Genomic DNA, 15,476 nt, shown 5'->3' with positions numbered 1-15,476 from the left:
AGAGTTGAGCATGTGCGCTTTGACTCTGTAATGCAGAGGCGAACCTTAGGTGGGCTTGGCGGGCTTCAGGCTAAGTCCAATGTTCTGATGAAGTCCAGTCTTGCAGACGGTCTTCAGAACATTACTTGCTACGAAGAACAGGTCATAACTTTCAAACCGTACGTCGGAATTGGACGAATTACATATGAAAATCGGCTATCTCGACGAGACGGGGCCATCCGAACCGAGCCGAAGGCTTCGGTTCGCTTTCTCCGTTTTGCCAAATTCCTCACGGTTTGAGAGATATCTGCATTCTAATATGAAGAGACCGTCAATTTGTAGTCTCTTTTGCTAGAACTTTGCACAGATCGTCCTCTTGTGATCTTCGTCTTGGCTTCTTGTAAATATGAGAGTCGTCAGATTGTAACTCCCGATGTTGATTGTGAAGGCTGTTGAATTGGGGCTTTCATTAGTTGTTGTGAAGGTCGTCAGATTGTAACCTTCTGGAAGTCGTCAGATTATAACTTCCATCATCGGTGTTTTGATGGGGGATAAGCTATCTATTGTGATTTTTAGACAGCCTACATCAGGATCTCAACCACTCGGTTTGGGTGATTCAACAGCAGCAACAGTAAAATCCTTGGAGATAGGATTTTTGAATCAAATTCAGAAGATCAAATCTGAGAGGATTCTTCAACAACAGAATATCAGCTTGGTCATTAACCGAATTTTCGGTTCTAACAACTCTATTAACAGAGTCCTAACTCGTTCAGAGTTCTTAAACTCGTTCAAGATTTACTCATAAAACTTTCCACCGAAGTTCATCGTTCTCACGAGATAGAAGACGGTCGAATCGTCAACGGAGAGCAAATTCGACGCGAGCAATCGAAAGAGGCATTCCATCGCTACCGTGAAGAACCCAGTTTTAAACAAAGGGGAGAACCAAATTCGTTCTCTTCTCTTTTGTAATCAAATTGTAACCGGAATCAAAGAAATACAAGTCAATTTTCTTTTGTTCTCTTCATTGTAATTTTTCCAACATACAACATCAGGTTGGAAAAATCAGTACCAAAGACACCTCAACACAACGGTGTAGCAAAAAGGATGAACAGGACCATCTGCGAAAGAATCTGGTGTATGCTCTCAAATGCAAAATTACCAAACTCCTTTTGGGGGGAGGCAATGAGGATAGCAGTCGATTTAATCAATCTTTCTCCATCAGTTCCACTGAACTACGACGTACCAGAAAAAGTCTGGACGGGGAAAGATGTTTCTTACAAACACTTGAAAGTATTTGGCTGCAGGGCATTTGTTCACATCCCAAAAGACGAGAGGTCCAAGTTGGATGGAAAAGCTAAGCAATGTATCTTTTTGGGATATTCTCATGAAGAGTTCGGCTACAGATTCTGGGTTCCTATTAACAAAAAGATTGTCAGAAGCAGAGACGTGGTTTTTCTTGAAGATCAGACGCTCGAAGATTTTGAGAAACCAGAGAAGCCACAATCAGGTGAACTTCCAGTGAATCTGGAACCAGTGTCTCCACTAACAAATTCTGATGAAGGGGGAGCTACACCAGATACTGATGATGTTCCACCAGCTCGCAGTCCAGAACCAGAGCAAGCTCCTGAACAAGTCCAACCAGAAGCACAGCTAAGGAGATCCACTAGAGAGCGACAATCAAGTCGTAGATATTCTCCTAATGAGTATGTGATGCTCACTGACGGGGGAGAACCTGAGAGCTATGGCGAAGCTATCACTGACCAGCACAAGACTGAGTGGTTAAAAGCCATGCAGGATGAAATAAAATCTCTACATGAGAACCACACATTTGACTTGGTAAAATTATCACAGGGAAGGAAAGCTCTCAAGAACAAGTGGGTGTACATGATCAAAAGTGAAGAAGGCAGCTCACAACCACGTTACAAAGCAAGACTGGTTGTGAAAGGATTCAAGCAGAAGAAGGGCGTTGACTTTGATGAAATATTCTCACCGGTGGTCAAAATATCTTCAATCCGAGTTGTTCTTGGCTTGGCAGCTAGTCTCAATCTAGAAGTTGAACAACTTAACGTAAAAACCGCATTCTTACATAGTGATCTTGACGAGGAAATTTACATGGAGCAGCCCGAAGGTTTCGAAGTCAAAGGGAAGGAGAAGATGGTATGCAAACTGAAGAAGAGTTTGTACGGTCTGAAACAGGCACCCAGGCAGTGGTACAAAAAGTTCGACTCATTCATGGAGAAAAATGAGTACAATCGAACGACAACTGATCACTGCGTCTTCATTAAGAAATTCTCTAATGGTGATTTTATCATTCTTTTGCTTTATATTGATGACATGTTAATTGTAGGTCAAGACTTCGGCAAAATTAACAAGTTGAAGAAAGAGTTGAGCAAGTCCTTTGCAATGAAGAACTTAGGACCTGCAAAGCAAATTCTTGGCATGACGATTACTCGCAACAGGCAAAATCGAAGAATCTGACTATCTCAAGAACGGTATGTTGGAAAAGTTCTTGAAAGGTTCAACATGAGCAAAGCTAAACCTGTCAGTTCTCCACTGGCAAGCCACTTCAAGCTTAATATGAGTCAGTGTCCTTCAAGCGAGGAGGAGAAATCAGAGATGAGCAAGGTGCCTTATGCATCGGCGGTTGGCAGTCTTATGTACGCTATGGTATGCACCAGACCAGACATTGCTCATGTTGTAGGTGTTGTGAGCCGATTCCTATCAAATCATGAAAAAGAACATTTGATGGCAGTCAAATGGATATTCAGGTATCTCAAAGGTACTTCCAGTCATTGTTTATGTTTTGGTAATGGTAAACCTATATTAGAAGGATATACAGATTCTGATATGGCTGGCGATGTAGATACAAGAAAGTCTATATCCGGGTACCTAATAACATTTGCAGGGGAAGCTGTCTCATGGCAATCACCATTGCAAAAGTGTATTGCCTTAAGCACCACAGAAGCAGAGTACATCGCAATCACCGAAGGTTGCAAGGAGATCCTATGGATGAAGAAGTTCCTACAAGAGTTGGGTCAGATCCAGGAAAATTATATTCTCTATTGTGACAGTCAGAGCGCAATTCATCTCAGCAAGAACTCGACCTTCCACTCAAGGTCCAAACACATCGACGTGAGGTATCATTGGATTCGTGATGTGTTGGAAAATAAACTGCTGCAAGTTGAGAAGATTCACACCAATGACAACGGGGCAGATATGATGACGAAGACTCTGCCTAGAGAAAAGCTTGCTATCTGCAGAGAGATTGCTGGTGTAGAAGACCCCTGTCCCACATGAGGTGAAGGGGGAGATTTGTTGGTCCACCTCATGGGCACATGGGCCAGCAAGAAAAGGTGTCACATGGGCCAGCAAACCAAAGAAAAAAGGTCAGAGGGTGGCTACTTTCGGCTAGAAAGCTGTCGACGGAAGAAATATTTCTTTGTGTGGGACCCATATTTGACAAAAATTAGTGTAATTCATGGCGTGAATTACGGAGAGAGGAGGTTGATCTTCTCTATAAATTGAAGACCCCTCATTCAGTTTTCATCATCGGAAATTGAGAAGCAACAAAGTGTATAGCCTCAGAAACATAGAAAGTTTTTCTGAGAAGAAAAATTAAGAGCCAGTTTGTGAAGTTTTATCTACAGATTGAAGTTGTGTTCTTGTGAGAGATCCACCTAAGGGTGAAGTGTGTAATCTCATTATTATAGTGGAAGATTTTAAGTGGCCTACGGGTCCCGTGGTTTTTACCTCTTTTTGGAGGGTTTTCCACGTTAAAAATCCCTGGTGTTATTTTTGTCTCATTTAGTTAGGAAAATTATCCTGGGATTTGTCAATCTTTCCCAATAATAAAGAAGTAGATATTCGGTTATTTTTGAACTTATGTTGAGGTTGATTGCAATAGGAGTTGTAAATAAACCCTATCCGCGGCTAGAAAAGGTTGCAATTGCGTCTAGATTGTATGCTGTTGCACTGACTAAGAGGGAGCCCGGATGTTGCGAGAGTCCGGTTTATAGGCAAAGGGAATTGAGGAGCTAAATTAAGCAATTGGCATAGACACTGAGCCTGAGACTGAACCATACGAGCAAGCTGAGTACAACATTGAGGGGGTTGAGTCGAGGACGAGTTGCCAGTGATAATCCGAGGCAAGGCTGAAGACTGACCATCGGCCGTGGGCAGCTACGCTGAACCAAAGAACAAGCCCACATTGTGGCCACGAGGACTAGGGTTAGACCCACGTTTAGTTGTCTTTGAGCCATCTTGATAACTTGAATTTTCATTTGATGATGATACTGAGAGCAGAAGCAGAGGAGAATAGGATTTTATAAGCAGAGTAGAAGCAGATGGAATATGTTACGTTGTTGGTGAGCTAACTCTTCCTACTTTGAGAATCAATTTGGGTTGTTGTGCTTTAAAAGTTTTTTCCCCTTCTCGATATTAGACCCTTAAATTTTTAATATTTTGAAATTCATATCTCAAATCATTGAAATTAATCTCTCAATTATCCTCTTCCTAACAGGAAATTTTCATATAAATCCAACAAGTATAAATCAACATAATCTACCTCCATAAACAGAGGTTATTACAGGGGAAACGCAAGGGAGATCAGAAAAAAGAATACACATCGGTAAGCATGAATCCTTAGAGTACTAAAACAATAAAACCCGCAAATCCGTACAAACATAAGGCAAGCACAATCAGAGGATAGCGTACAACGAAACAGACACAACGGCTAACACGGCAGAAAAGAACGTTGAGAGGATGGAAGCGTCGGAAGAGTCGCCGCCAGGTGCTGACGGGGTGGTTTTTGATCCAGTTCCTGCAGTAAATAGATCACAAATTGATTAGTAATTACTAATACTTGAAAACTTACAGAGGCCTCAGCAGTTGCAAACAACTAATGCGCATGACAGTTACCTGACGGGATGCTGGGAACTGAAGGGGTCGCCGGAGTTGTAGGGGTGGAGGTGCTGGGTGTCGAGGGTGTTGTTGATGGTGTCGTCGGGGTTGATGGAGAGCTTGATGGAGATGTTGCTGGTCCTCCTGCAGCTGCATGAATGCATAATATATTAGAGCATAGAACTATAATACTCAACCCCCGTTACGAATTCAGAGTTTTGATGTAGTGACTGAGAATTTACAATGGTATCAGAGCAGCCAAGATTCAAATCTCACCGGTCATAAATTTAAAACAGATTTTAAAAAGGATACCACTTAAAATACTCATTAAAAAATTAAAAAGTAAGTCTAGCAGAGAAATCACTACGTTGATTAATGTAGACTTCCAAATCAGATACGATATTAGCGAGGATGAAGGTGAACTGTGATTTTTTTTTTTCAAATTAATCGACGGTAAAAAGAATAAATGAATAAGTATATAGTGTAATAGATTTCTTCTCTAGCTTTCTTTAGTAACTACTCACTTTACCCGCCTACGATGTTTGTGTGATGTAAAACCAGTGCATACATCTGGATGATCATTGTTTGCTGGATATACAACCAATGCATTGATGCACATAATCAGTGCTTATGTGATGTAAATTAGTGTGTATATGTTCCCGATCGAAAGTATTGCACGGTGAGTCTTACCATTGCACTGGCTAACAGGCGGAGTCTTGACCTTGCAGGCCCCAGGAAGCGTCAGAGCCTGAGTCTGGTTAATATTGATCCCAAATGACGAACCTCCGCCATTCAACAGCGAACAGAGACACTGCGCCTGCGTCTGAACTACGCTTGAGAGCTGCGAGCAGCACGAAGTCGACGGGGTCGACGAATTCCCCGTGATATATCCAAGACACGGCGCAAGACTAACAATGGCAGTCGTGCATCCTACAGATTGAGCTGATGCTTGGTTCACAAGCATCACGGCCAGCGCAAAGGCCAGAACTGAAAAGATATTCGCGGTCTTCTGAATCTGAGCCATTGAGAAAATAGTAGCGATACTACTACTAATAGAGTTGTTTGAGGTTGAAGACGAGGAGAAGGTGGTGAGGGTTTTATAAGGAGAGGATTTGGTAACATAGGTGGCCAAACTTGTGGTGGTGTTCAAAGGGGTAACAACTTGGAAGGGGACTTGGGAGTTATTCAAATATAGGAAATGTGTTAGTTATAGCCGAGGACTGGAGTTAGTAGAATGAGACAAATAATTAAGTTTGGTTTTGGTTGGCCAACCTCTTGATTCTGCAACCAGTTGCGTACATGTGGACATTTTTGAGGATGACTTGGAGTGAGTGTCCTATGAGTGCTAGCTAACGAATGTGTATGCAGGAACTGCATTATTTGGAGGTGTTTGATTGCTCGAACTTCTTAAATTATGGTTGCAAGTAGACTTACTCTGAATAAAGATTTAGTTGGTAGTTATTGTACTGCATCCAAGTAAATTATTTCCAGGTATGAGAAGAAATATATGGTAGCAATTGTGTGACCAGTAGTATGAAATATCGTATTTCAGTTAGCTCTTTCTCCTGTAGAGGGTGTCCAAAAATCTCGGGGCATGAGTAGTCCTTGAGGCAGTTATAATGTGATCAATCTTATGAACTGGTTGATTAATCAGAAAACTTCAGCTAGAATTAATCAAACCCAGATTCTTACTAGAGATAAGTATCATTACCAGTGAATTACAACTTGAAATTATCAATCTGGTCTTGACCAGGCCGGAAGCGTCGTTCAATTATGGTTGCAAGGTGATTTTTTTTAAAATTTGATCCGTTATTTCTGCATATATACCCCTCAATATTCCGTATTTGGAAAATTACCCTCCAAATCTTGGTATTTACAAAATTGTCCCCAATTCTCTCACATTTGAGTTTTTGTACCCCCTTCCACTTGACAATTTTGGTTTTTAAATGGCAAAATATTGCAACCTATTGGAAATTATTGGAAAATTTTTATATTGCCCTATTTAGAAACTGATTGTTAAGTTTGACGGGGTACAAAAACCTAGCGAGAGAGAATTAAGGTAATTTGGAAATATCAAAATCTGATAGGTAAATTTATAAATATGGAAGATTTGAGGGTTATATATGCAAAAAAAACCTACAAGGAATTGGGCATTTAAAATGATTATATTGCGATACTAGTTGTTGTGCACGGCGCGGAAGCCAAACAAACAACCAACTATGATGCTTTGAGAAACCAAACCAACAAGGAAGATTTCGAAAACTTTCAAGTCTGCAATGCCCAAAGAGGCCGCAGGTGAAGGTTCCTACTCAATTGCTGCTAAGGAACCCATCTGCAACATACCTGCTCCAAACGACTCCACATCCCTTAAGGAGTCAATGATGAATAGTTCGCCGGTGTTGACGAAGAGGGCTCGTCAGAGACAGCGTCAGCGCCGTGCTCGACAACTGGCTAAGGCCATGCAACAAACCGACGGGGTCCATTACTATGCGGACCTAGAGTCGAGGAAACAGAAAGCGGTTCAATTGCCCCAACGGCAAAATAATTGTATTTCTGCAAAACAGATAATCATATTTCTGCAAAGCTTACGACGGAGGAATGGACTCTCGTCAAAAGGGCCCGTTCAACCCTTAAGGAACGGATACAAAGGCGTAAGGCGAAGGCCGCCCGTGCTCGCGCTCTTCGTCAACAAGCACAAGAAACCAAGAAAGAGGCGGTGACTGAAAGGCCACCGAAGAATCGTAAAGTCTGGATGCCAAAGACGCCACAAGCATCTGTTCCGGGCCCGTCTACTGCAACACCAGTAGAACCCTGGGTTAGCCCAGATTTGTCCAAGTTCAAGATAACAATGGCAGATCGCCTTGGTCCTTCAGTTGATCGAGGCAAAGCCCCAGTCAAGGAACAACCATGTCCGGCAAATAAACCATTAATGGTTTCATATGCAGGGGGTCGTAAACACCCTCCTGTCAGAACTGCACAAGTCCAGAACGAGAGAATATCAGTTCACTCTCGTTTAGGACCTCTGAAAACTCCACACCAGCAAGGGGGTGGATTCAAAAATTCAACTTTGGATCGTTCAGAGGCGACGACCAGTCGTCCTGTGCATGTTAACAAAGTTCAGAAACAAAAGATAGGTTGCTCAAGTCATAATAACGACGATCTCCACCCAACGTGGAGTAGCATCACTCTCCACCTGCTGCGATATCCAAATGACCTGATCAACACTCTCCACCTGCCGAGAGTCAAAAGTGACATACCTGCTCAGAACAAAATCAGAAGCTCCCAAACGATAATCAACTGAGCCTCCGAACCCCAAACGCGCAATCGGATCCAATCTCACATCCACGATGTGACCAAATGCTGGGTATCCAAATATCCGACGCGACCCAAAATCTGAAGCAGCTCCACCAGATCTAATAACTCCTAAAGCAGCAGTCGGCGACCTATGCATAAGATGACCCAAATATGTCGAAGCCCGCACACCAATGCCAATGCTCGACATCAAACGCCGATCCTCCTCCAGAAAGGAACGACCCATCGAAACTGTCATCTCATCTCGTCGCCCCAAAGTCTCCACACCAATGAAGTGTCTCCTATTGCCGTGAGCTCGGCACCAACGCAAGAAAGGACCCCTACCAAAGCTGAAACAATGAGTTACCTTTCTGCCAATACACTTCTTCCAATTGTTGTTGACTTCTAGGACTTTACACCAACGGGAACTGGTCGCGACCCAATAATGCCTAGAACAATCACCAACTGTGGAAACCAAGATACGATTACCTCCCAATGATGCCTCCTTGGAAGGCCCCCAAATGCCTGACTGAACACCTCCAAAAAGACCCCTCGCTCGATGGATAGAAGTGCCAAACTCCACCACGGTCTCGCTCATCCTAATGTGCTCACAGGACTTCAATCTGCAGGTCATAGCACTCCTCAACAACCAATGCACGGTATTACCAATCATATACCCCAGCACCAAACAATGCCACAGTCTAGCCGAATCTGATGAAGTCGTCATTTCCCTATCAATCACCGTGCTTCCGTGCAAATAATACAAATTTCTTCTTCTGACGCCCTTCATCACAATCATGGACCCAAATGTAACCTTCAAGCGTGCATCCGCCAAGGTCACCCTATAGCCAGCTGCCTCCAAAGCTCCAAGTGAAATGATGTTCTTCTTCAACTGAGGAACGAACCTCACTCCAACCAACTCCCGAATCACCCCGTCACTCATCCTGATCCGAACAGTACCAATACCACCAATAGAGCATTTGTGATCATTCCCCATGAGCACGAAATCCCCTCTTTCCAACTCCTGAAAGCTGGAGAACCAATCCCTCCTAGGGCAAATGTGGTATGTAGCACCCGAATCCAATATCCACTCTGTAGAGTAGGCAACACAAACTGACGGCAGTGCAGATAACGAGTAGCCCGAAGAATCCGAATCTGAATCGTTGCCACTAGCCTTGACAACATTCGCCTCTGAAGCTTGAATAGCTTTTCCCTTATTCTTCCCGGCTCGATCAACTAACTTTGGGCAATCGGCTTTCCAATGTCCATCTTCTTTGCAAAAGGCACATTGATTCTTACGAACTCCAAGATGTGCCCCTCTAGACTGCGACCTCCCACTACGGTTTGGACCCTTTGCTCTTGCGACCAACGCCCCCGCTACCGGCTCAAACGAAGTCTCCTTATCCTTCTTTCGAAGCTGATAATTCACAAGTGCAGCGGTGACCTCACTATACGAAAGAGATGCCTTCCCATTAATAAGAGTAAGAACGAAGGTCTCATATTCCTCGTCGGGCAAGGAACTCAACAACAACAACGCCTTGTCCTCATCTTCAATCACCACATCTACATTCGTCAAATCCGCAAGAAGCTTCGTGTAGTGGTTCATGTGATCACCAATGGAGGTTCCTTTCTTCAACTGGAAGCGGTAAAGCCTCCTCTTCAAATGCAAGCGATTCTCCACACTCTTGGTCAAATACTTGCTCTCAAGGATCTCCCAAATCTTCTTTGCAGAAGTCTCATTGATCACATCATACTTTAGATCTTGAGTGAGACAAGACCTAATCACACCACACGCCGTTCGATTCATCTTTTTCCAAACCTTTTCATCAATATTGTCCGGTTTCCCGTCCAACTCCAATGTATCTTCCAAATTTTGCGCGTTGAGCGCATCCATGACTTCGCATCGCCAAAGTCCAAAATTGTTTGTGCCATTGAACTTTTCCACGTCAATCTTCATCGAGTGGATATTCAAGCTTTGGACGGTCTTCACGCCGGAAGTACTGCCCACAACTCCTTCTTTCTCGGCCATAATCCTCAAGGCACCACCAAACCAATGCGGAAACAAACGAGAAATAGATCCAAACTGAAAAAGACGAGATTTTTACCAAAAAGATCCCACCTTTATCACCAAACGAAGCCCTAGATGAACTTCCAAAGCGATCTACTCCTCCAAATAGCCCAAGCGTAGCCCGAGCTCTGATACCACTTGTTGTGCGCGGCGCGGAAGCCAAACAAACAACCAACTATGATGCTTTGAGAAACCAAACCAACAAACGCCGAGAGAAAGACCAAACAAAACACAAACACCAAAGTTTTACGTGGTTCGGCAATTGCCTACGTCCACGGGGCAAGAAGGGGGGTGGGTTTTCACTAATAGAGAAGGAGAGTACAAATTGAGATTACAAATCGCTCAAACGAACCAACTAATCTCACCAACAAATCTCTCAATCTCTCAACCAATAACCCTAACAAATAGCTCAGAAAGATCTCTCTTTTCTGTGCTCCAAAATCCCCAGATTTTCTCCTACAAAACCCTCAAATCGTATTGGTATTTATACCAAAACAGAAACCCAAACAGACTGCAAATAGGAACTCTAACTTTCCAAAAAACCCGTCATAAGTCGACTTAACAGTCTGCATAAGTCGACTTGGCAGAGCGAAAAACAACAACTGGAGAACAGAACGTAAGTCGACTTATCAGACCTGATAAGTCGACTTGGCAGAGCAAAAAACCAACAATTCAGAGCAGAACGTAAGTCGACTTAACAGTCTGTATAAGTCGACTTACCATAAGTCGACTTATGCCTGTGCATGAGTCGACTTATGACACAGAATCTGCAAAAACCTGAATTTTCTAAATTTCTCCACACTAGTTTGATGAACTAGTGCGCACCAAAGAGATGTCAAATATTAGATCATTAGACCTTAAAATTCATGCACGGATCCAATGGTTCATATCTGTTTAGCGCACATTAAATATCATGGACCGTCCTCATTGAATATTTTCTAATAAGCTAGTGTGCAACAACTCCAAACTATCTTTTAGTTGTTGAGGTTGTATTTGCTTTTTAAGTTGGCTACAGAAAACATATATTTTTATTTTTGAGTATTCACATATGGCGACAGACATTTTGGGTAATACCAAAATGAGTAACAATATTGTGCCCAACAATCTATAAATTATTTTACATTACGATATGACCATTAGCAATATAATGCAGGGAAACTAACTAGGAATAATCGAAGGATAAAAAGTATAAGGTGTCGGATTTGTGAAATTACTTGTATGGCTTTTGCAATTTAAACTTTTAATGGATGGATGCAGTAAACTGATTAAGATAATTTAATACATGTATGAATGTAATTAGTGAGAATCATGTAACTCACATTAATTATGAATTTATTTATTTGCTTTGAAGAGTTATTATATTAAAATAGCCACTGAGTATATACATGACCAACTAAATTTAGCTAACCTCTAAATATTTATCCCTTGGAATTAAAATCCTTGGTGAAGATTAGAGTAATTACATTCTCTCTAATTATCACTTAACGGAAGAGGATATGAATTATTTTTTAGGTCTAATAGAGTTACTAGTAAAGCAACCGTAGAAGGCACTTCTTTTGATTCCAGAGCACAATTTCTTTGCCGAAGAAAACTGAGGTGATTACATATAGAAATTAATTGAATAAATATTATATTTTTCCCCCCTAAAACAATAGTGTACAAATCCTGAATCAACCCGGCAAACGGAACAACATTACGAAATCTCTAATTAGTCACTTAGAACTTAAAATTGAAACTGGGATAATATGTGGGATAAATTTTTAAGGTGTTAGTCACATAGAACTAAAACTAGAACAAAATTTTACAGTGTTAGTCAAGTAGACCTCTAACAAAACTAGAATTTGGATAATGGTACAAAGTTATCCCATTTTTTTTTATTTTTCTATACAAAAATGAGAGTTCTACTCTCTCAAATTATTCTAAGTTTTAGCTTGGAACTAGGTGGTAAAAAACTAGAACTCATATTTATTTTGTTATTTTTTATTTTTTATATATCTTTTTTTCTTTACTTTTTTCCTATTATGGTTATCACCATCATTAGACCATCATTATAATAATAATTATTAATATCTTTATAGTCTAACCAAAAGTTATTTAATAGTAAATAACATTCTTGTAAGCAATTATTAATCAATAATAGTAAGTTTAAAATACATAAATAGTATTTATATCTTCAAAATGCATAAATATATATTTCATGATTATAAAAATTTATCCCACGTTATTTTATCAAAATATCCCGCTTCACAAAATTGTTCCTATTTATCCCACTAAAATATCCCACTAACGAAAAATTATTCCACTTTAACAATTATCCCATTTTGCATGAAAATGTCCTAATTGACTAACACCCCCTAACTAGCATATATCGAATTCGAAAACGCAAACTAGCAGTAAATCATGTTAAAATGAGCGGATGTTGAACCTTGTATTTTAGTAGACTCTGTTCTACCGGCGGCATCAATTTTATTGGGTTGGTTCATGGATAATACAATACAAAATGTGAACATAGCTAACGGGACAACATAAACCGTTGGATCATTGAACCTCGAGATTCATGTACTGATCAAATGATTGACATCTATTTGGTATACATTGTAGGCGTCTAAAAATGTCTATAGGTGTCCACACACAGCTCGAGGCGGAGAGAAGATGACGAACGTCGTTATCCGAGTCTAAGAGGATTATTTGATGCTGACAAGTGTATGAACCGGAATGGCGAACCAACTGTGTCTCGTGCGCTCACCGGCCACCTCCAATTGGCCGTCACACCTGTCGGTCAGCCCGCGCGCGTCAGTCAGCTCGCTCACGTCAGTCAACGCGAGCTCACCAGTAAGCTCGCGCCCATCGGTCAGATCCAAAGTGTCCGCCACGCTTGTCGATCAGATCCAAAGTGCCCGCCGCGCTTGTCGGTCAGATCCAAAGTGCCCGACGCGCTTGTCTGTCAGCTCCGAATACCGTAAAGAAGCTAGCTTGTCGGTCAGATCCAAAGTGCCCGACGCGCTTGTCTGTCAGCTCCGAATACCGTAAAGAAGCTAACGAGTGCATGAAGCAAGTTAGCGAAGCGTACAAGTCAACAAGACGACCGAATACACAAAACGAAAAAGACGGAACGAATGCCCAAGTACCGAACCGACTCGCGTGGCAGCGGGACAGCACGAACCGACCCGCGCCCGCACGGGTCAGACCGCGCCGACCCGCGACCCCGCGGGTCAGCAGGGCCCGTCACGTTGTTTTGATCCCCAAACGCGTTTTTGACGGTTTTAAGTGGTTTTCTCGGGATTTATCTGTTTCAGGGGTTCCCAACTGACTTGATATCATCCACAATGTGGTTAGGTCGTAATAGACTGAAGATAAGGCCAAATCACTCATTCTTATCCAAATACCCCCAACCGAAGCCTATAAATATAAGCCTAGGGGCTCATTTCACAGGGGCAATTTATTATCAAGAGGAGGAGGTGCTGCCGAGTTGGAGAGCAAGGGAGCACGAATTTCAGAGGAGGCTAACTGATCTCGGCGATGTTCTTCAGCATAAAGAGGGAGAGTTCGAGAGATCTGAATCCCCGTCCGTCCGTTCTTCGAGATTAGGCTTGATCATAATCTCGAGAAGAGCTACTGATTTTGCTTGGTCGATTTTAGAGCTTCAAACGAATACTTCCTTGGTGAAGTAGGAGCTCTGTCAATTTTCTATCAACCGAATCTGATCCGCGATGGTCCACGGATATCAACGTCCCCGGTACAGGCAAAGATCCCACACAAAACAGAGACTAATAAATAGAATCTGTGTGTAGTTTGACAAGAGTTGTAATTTTTCATTTTCATTGTAAAAGAGATCTTATAAAAAGATCAATTTTTTTATTCATTTGAGTTTATTATAATGATTAAAGTTGTAATAGATTCAAGGCAATGAAAAATTAACTTTTGACCCAAACACGCTGGCGACCACAGTGGGAGCCAACAGCCTTTCTACGAAGGCTGATGTATCGCAACCTCGGATCCGGATCCCGGTTGACGTAGAGGTCGAGTACGAGTTCTACCAGACCAAGTTCGAGGAATATCTGTCGTCATCCTTCTCCACATCCTCCGTCTCTCACAAGCGCAGGAAGATCAACGCTCCCGTTGCTGCTGCAATCACTCCTTGCAACGCCTCTCTGACGCGCCGACCCGCGCCCCCCGCGGGTCAGTAGGGCCCGTCGCGCTGTTTTGATCCCCAAACGTGTTTTCGACGGTTTTAAGCGATTTTCTCGGGATTTATCTGTTCCAGGGGTTCCTAATTAACTGACTTGATATCATCCACAAAGGTGGTTAGGCCATTATTGACTGAAGATAAGGCCAAATCACTCATTCTTATCCAAATACCCTCCAACCGAAGCCTATAAATACAGGCCTAGGGGCTCATTTCACAGGCGGAGATCAAGAGGGCAAAACGCTGCCGAATTGAAGAGTGGAGCCACGAATTTATAGCGAGAGTTAGCAGATCTTAGTGAATTCCTGTGCATAAAGAGTGGATTTCGAGAGATCTGAGACACGTCCCCTATTCCTCCGGATTTAAGCTTAGTCTTAATCTCGAGAAGAGTCGTAATCTCCTTGGTCGGGATTACCGCTGCAGCGATTACTTCCTTCGTGAAGTAAGAGCTTTGATTAACTTAATCTGTCAACCGGATCTGATCTGTGGCGGTCCACGGATATTAACGTCCCCGGCATAGGCGAAGTTCGCACGCAAACAACGGGTGATAAACGTCTATTGCGCTGTTTGACAAGAGTTGTACTATTTTATATTTTCATTATATAAGTCGGTTTTATAAAAAAAAAAATCTATTTTTCTCGTTTATTTGAGTTTATTGTAACGACCAAAGTTGTAATAGATTCGATGACAATGAAAACATCAACTTTTGATCCAAAAATATACATTAAATATCATGGATCATCCCTCCTGAATACGTTCTCACGGACTAGTATGCAAGAACTCCAAACTATCATTTCGTTGTTGAGGTTTTATTTGCCGTTTTAGTTTACTGTTATAATATAGAAGACTCATTTTCTTTCATCAAATAGTTTTATCTTGGTTCTATCGCCCATAAGTTTGTTACGGAAAACATAAACCTTTCTTTTTGAATTTTCACAAGCGGCGACAATGAGATTTTGGTTAATACCAAAACGAGTGACAATATTGTGCCTGACAATCTAAAAATTGTTTTACAATACGATGACCATTAACAATAAAATGGAGGGAAACTAA

The 15,476-nt window shown here is 41.9% G+C and overlaps 1 protein-coding gene across 1 annotated transcript; it reads right to left on the bottom strand.

Moving 5' to 3' along the window:
* On the bottom strand, positions 4,503–5,947 carry LOC109832080 (non-specific lipid-transfer protein-like protein At2g13820). Its single transcript, XM_020399524.1, has 3 exons — positions 5,569–5,947; positions 4,897–5,028; positions 4,503–4,798 (listed from the first exon to the last, which is right to left on the bottom strand). The coding sequence occupies exons 1-3, from the start codon at positions 5,900–5,902 to the stop codon at positions 4,677–4,679; spliced, it is 588 nt and encodes a 195-aa protein (XP_020255113.1). The 5' UTR covers positions 5,903–5,947; the 3' UTR covers positions 4,503–4,676.

The sequence above is a fragment of the Asparagus officinalis genome, chromosome 3 (assembly GCF_001876935.1).
Source record: "Asparagus officinalis chromosome 3, Aspof.V1, whole genome shotgun sequence".
NCBI lineage: Eukaryota > Viridiplantae > Streptophyta > Magnoliopsida > Asparagales > Asparagaceae > Asparagus > Asparagus officinalis.
This window is presented reverse-complemented; position numbering and strand designations above follow the sequence as displayed.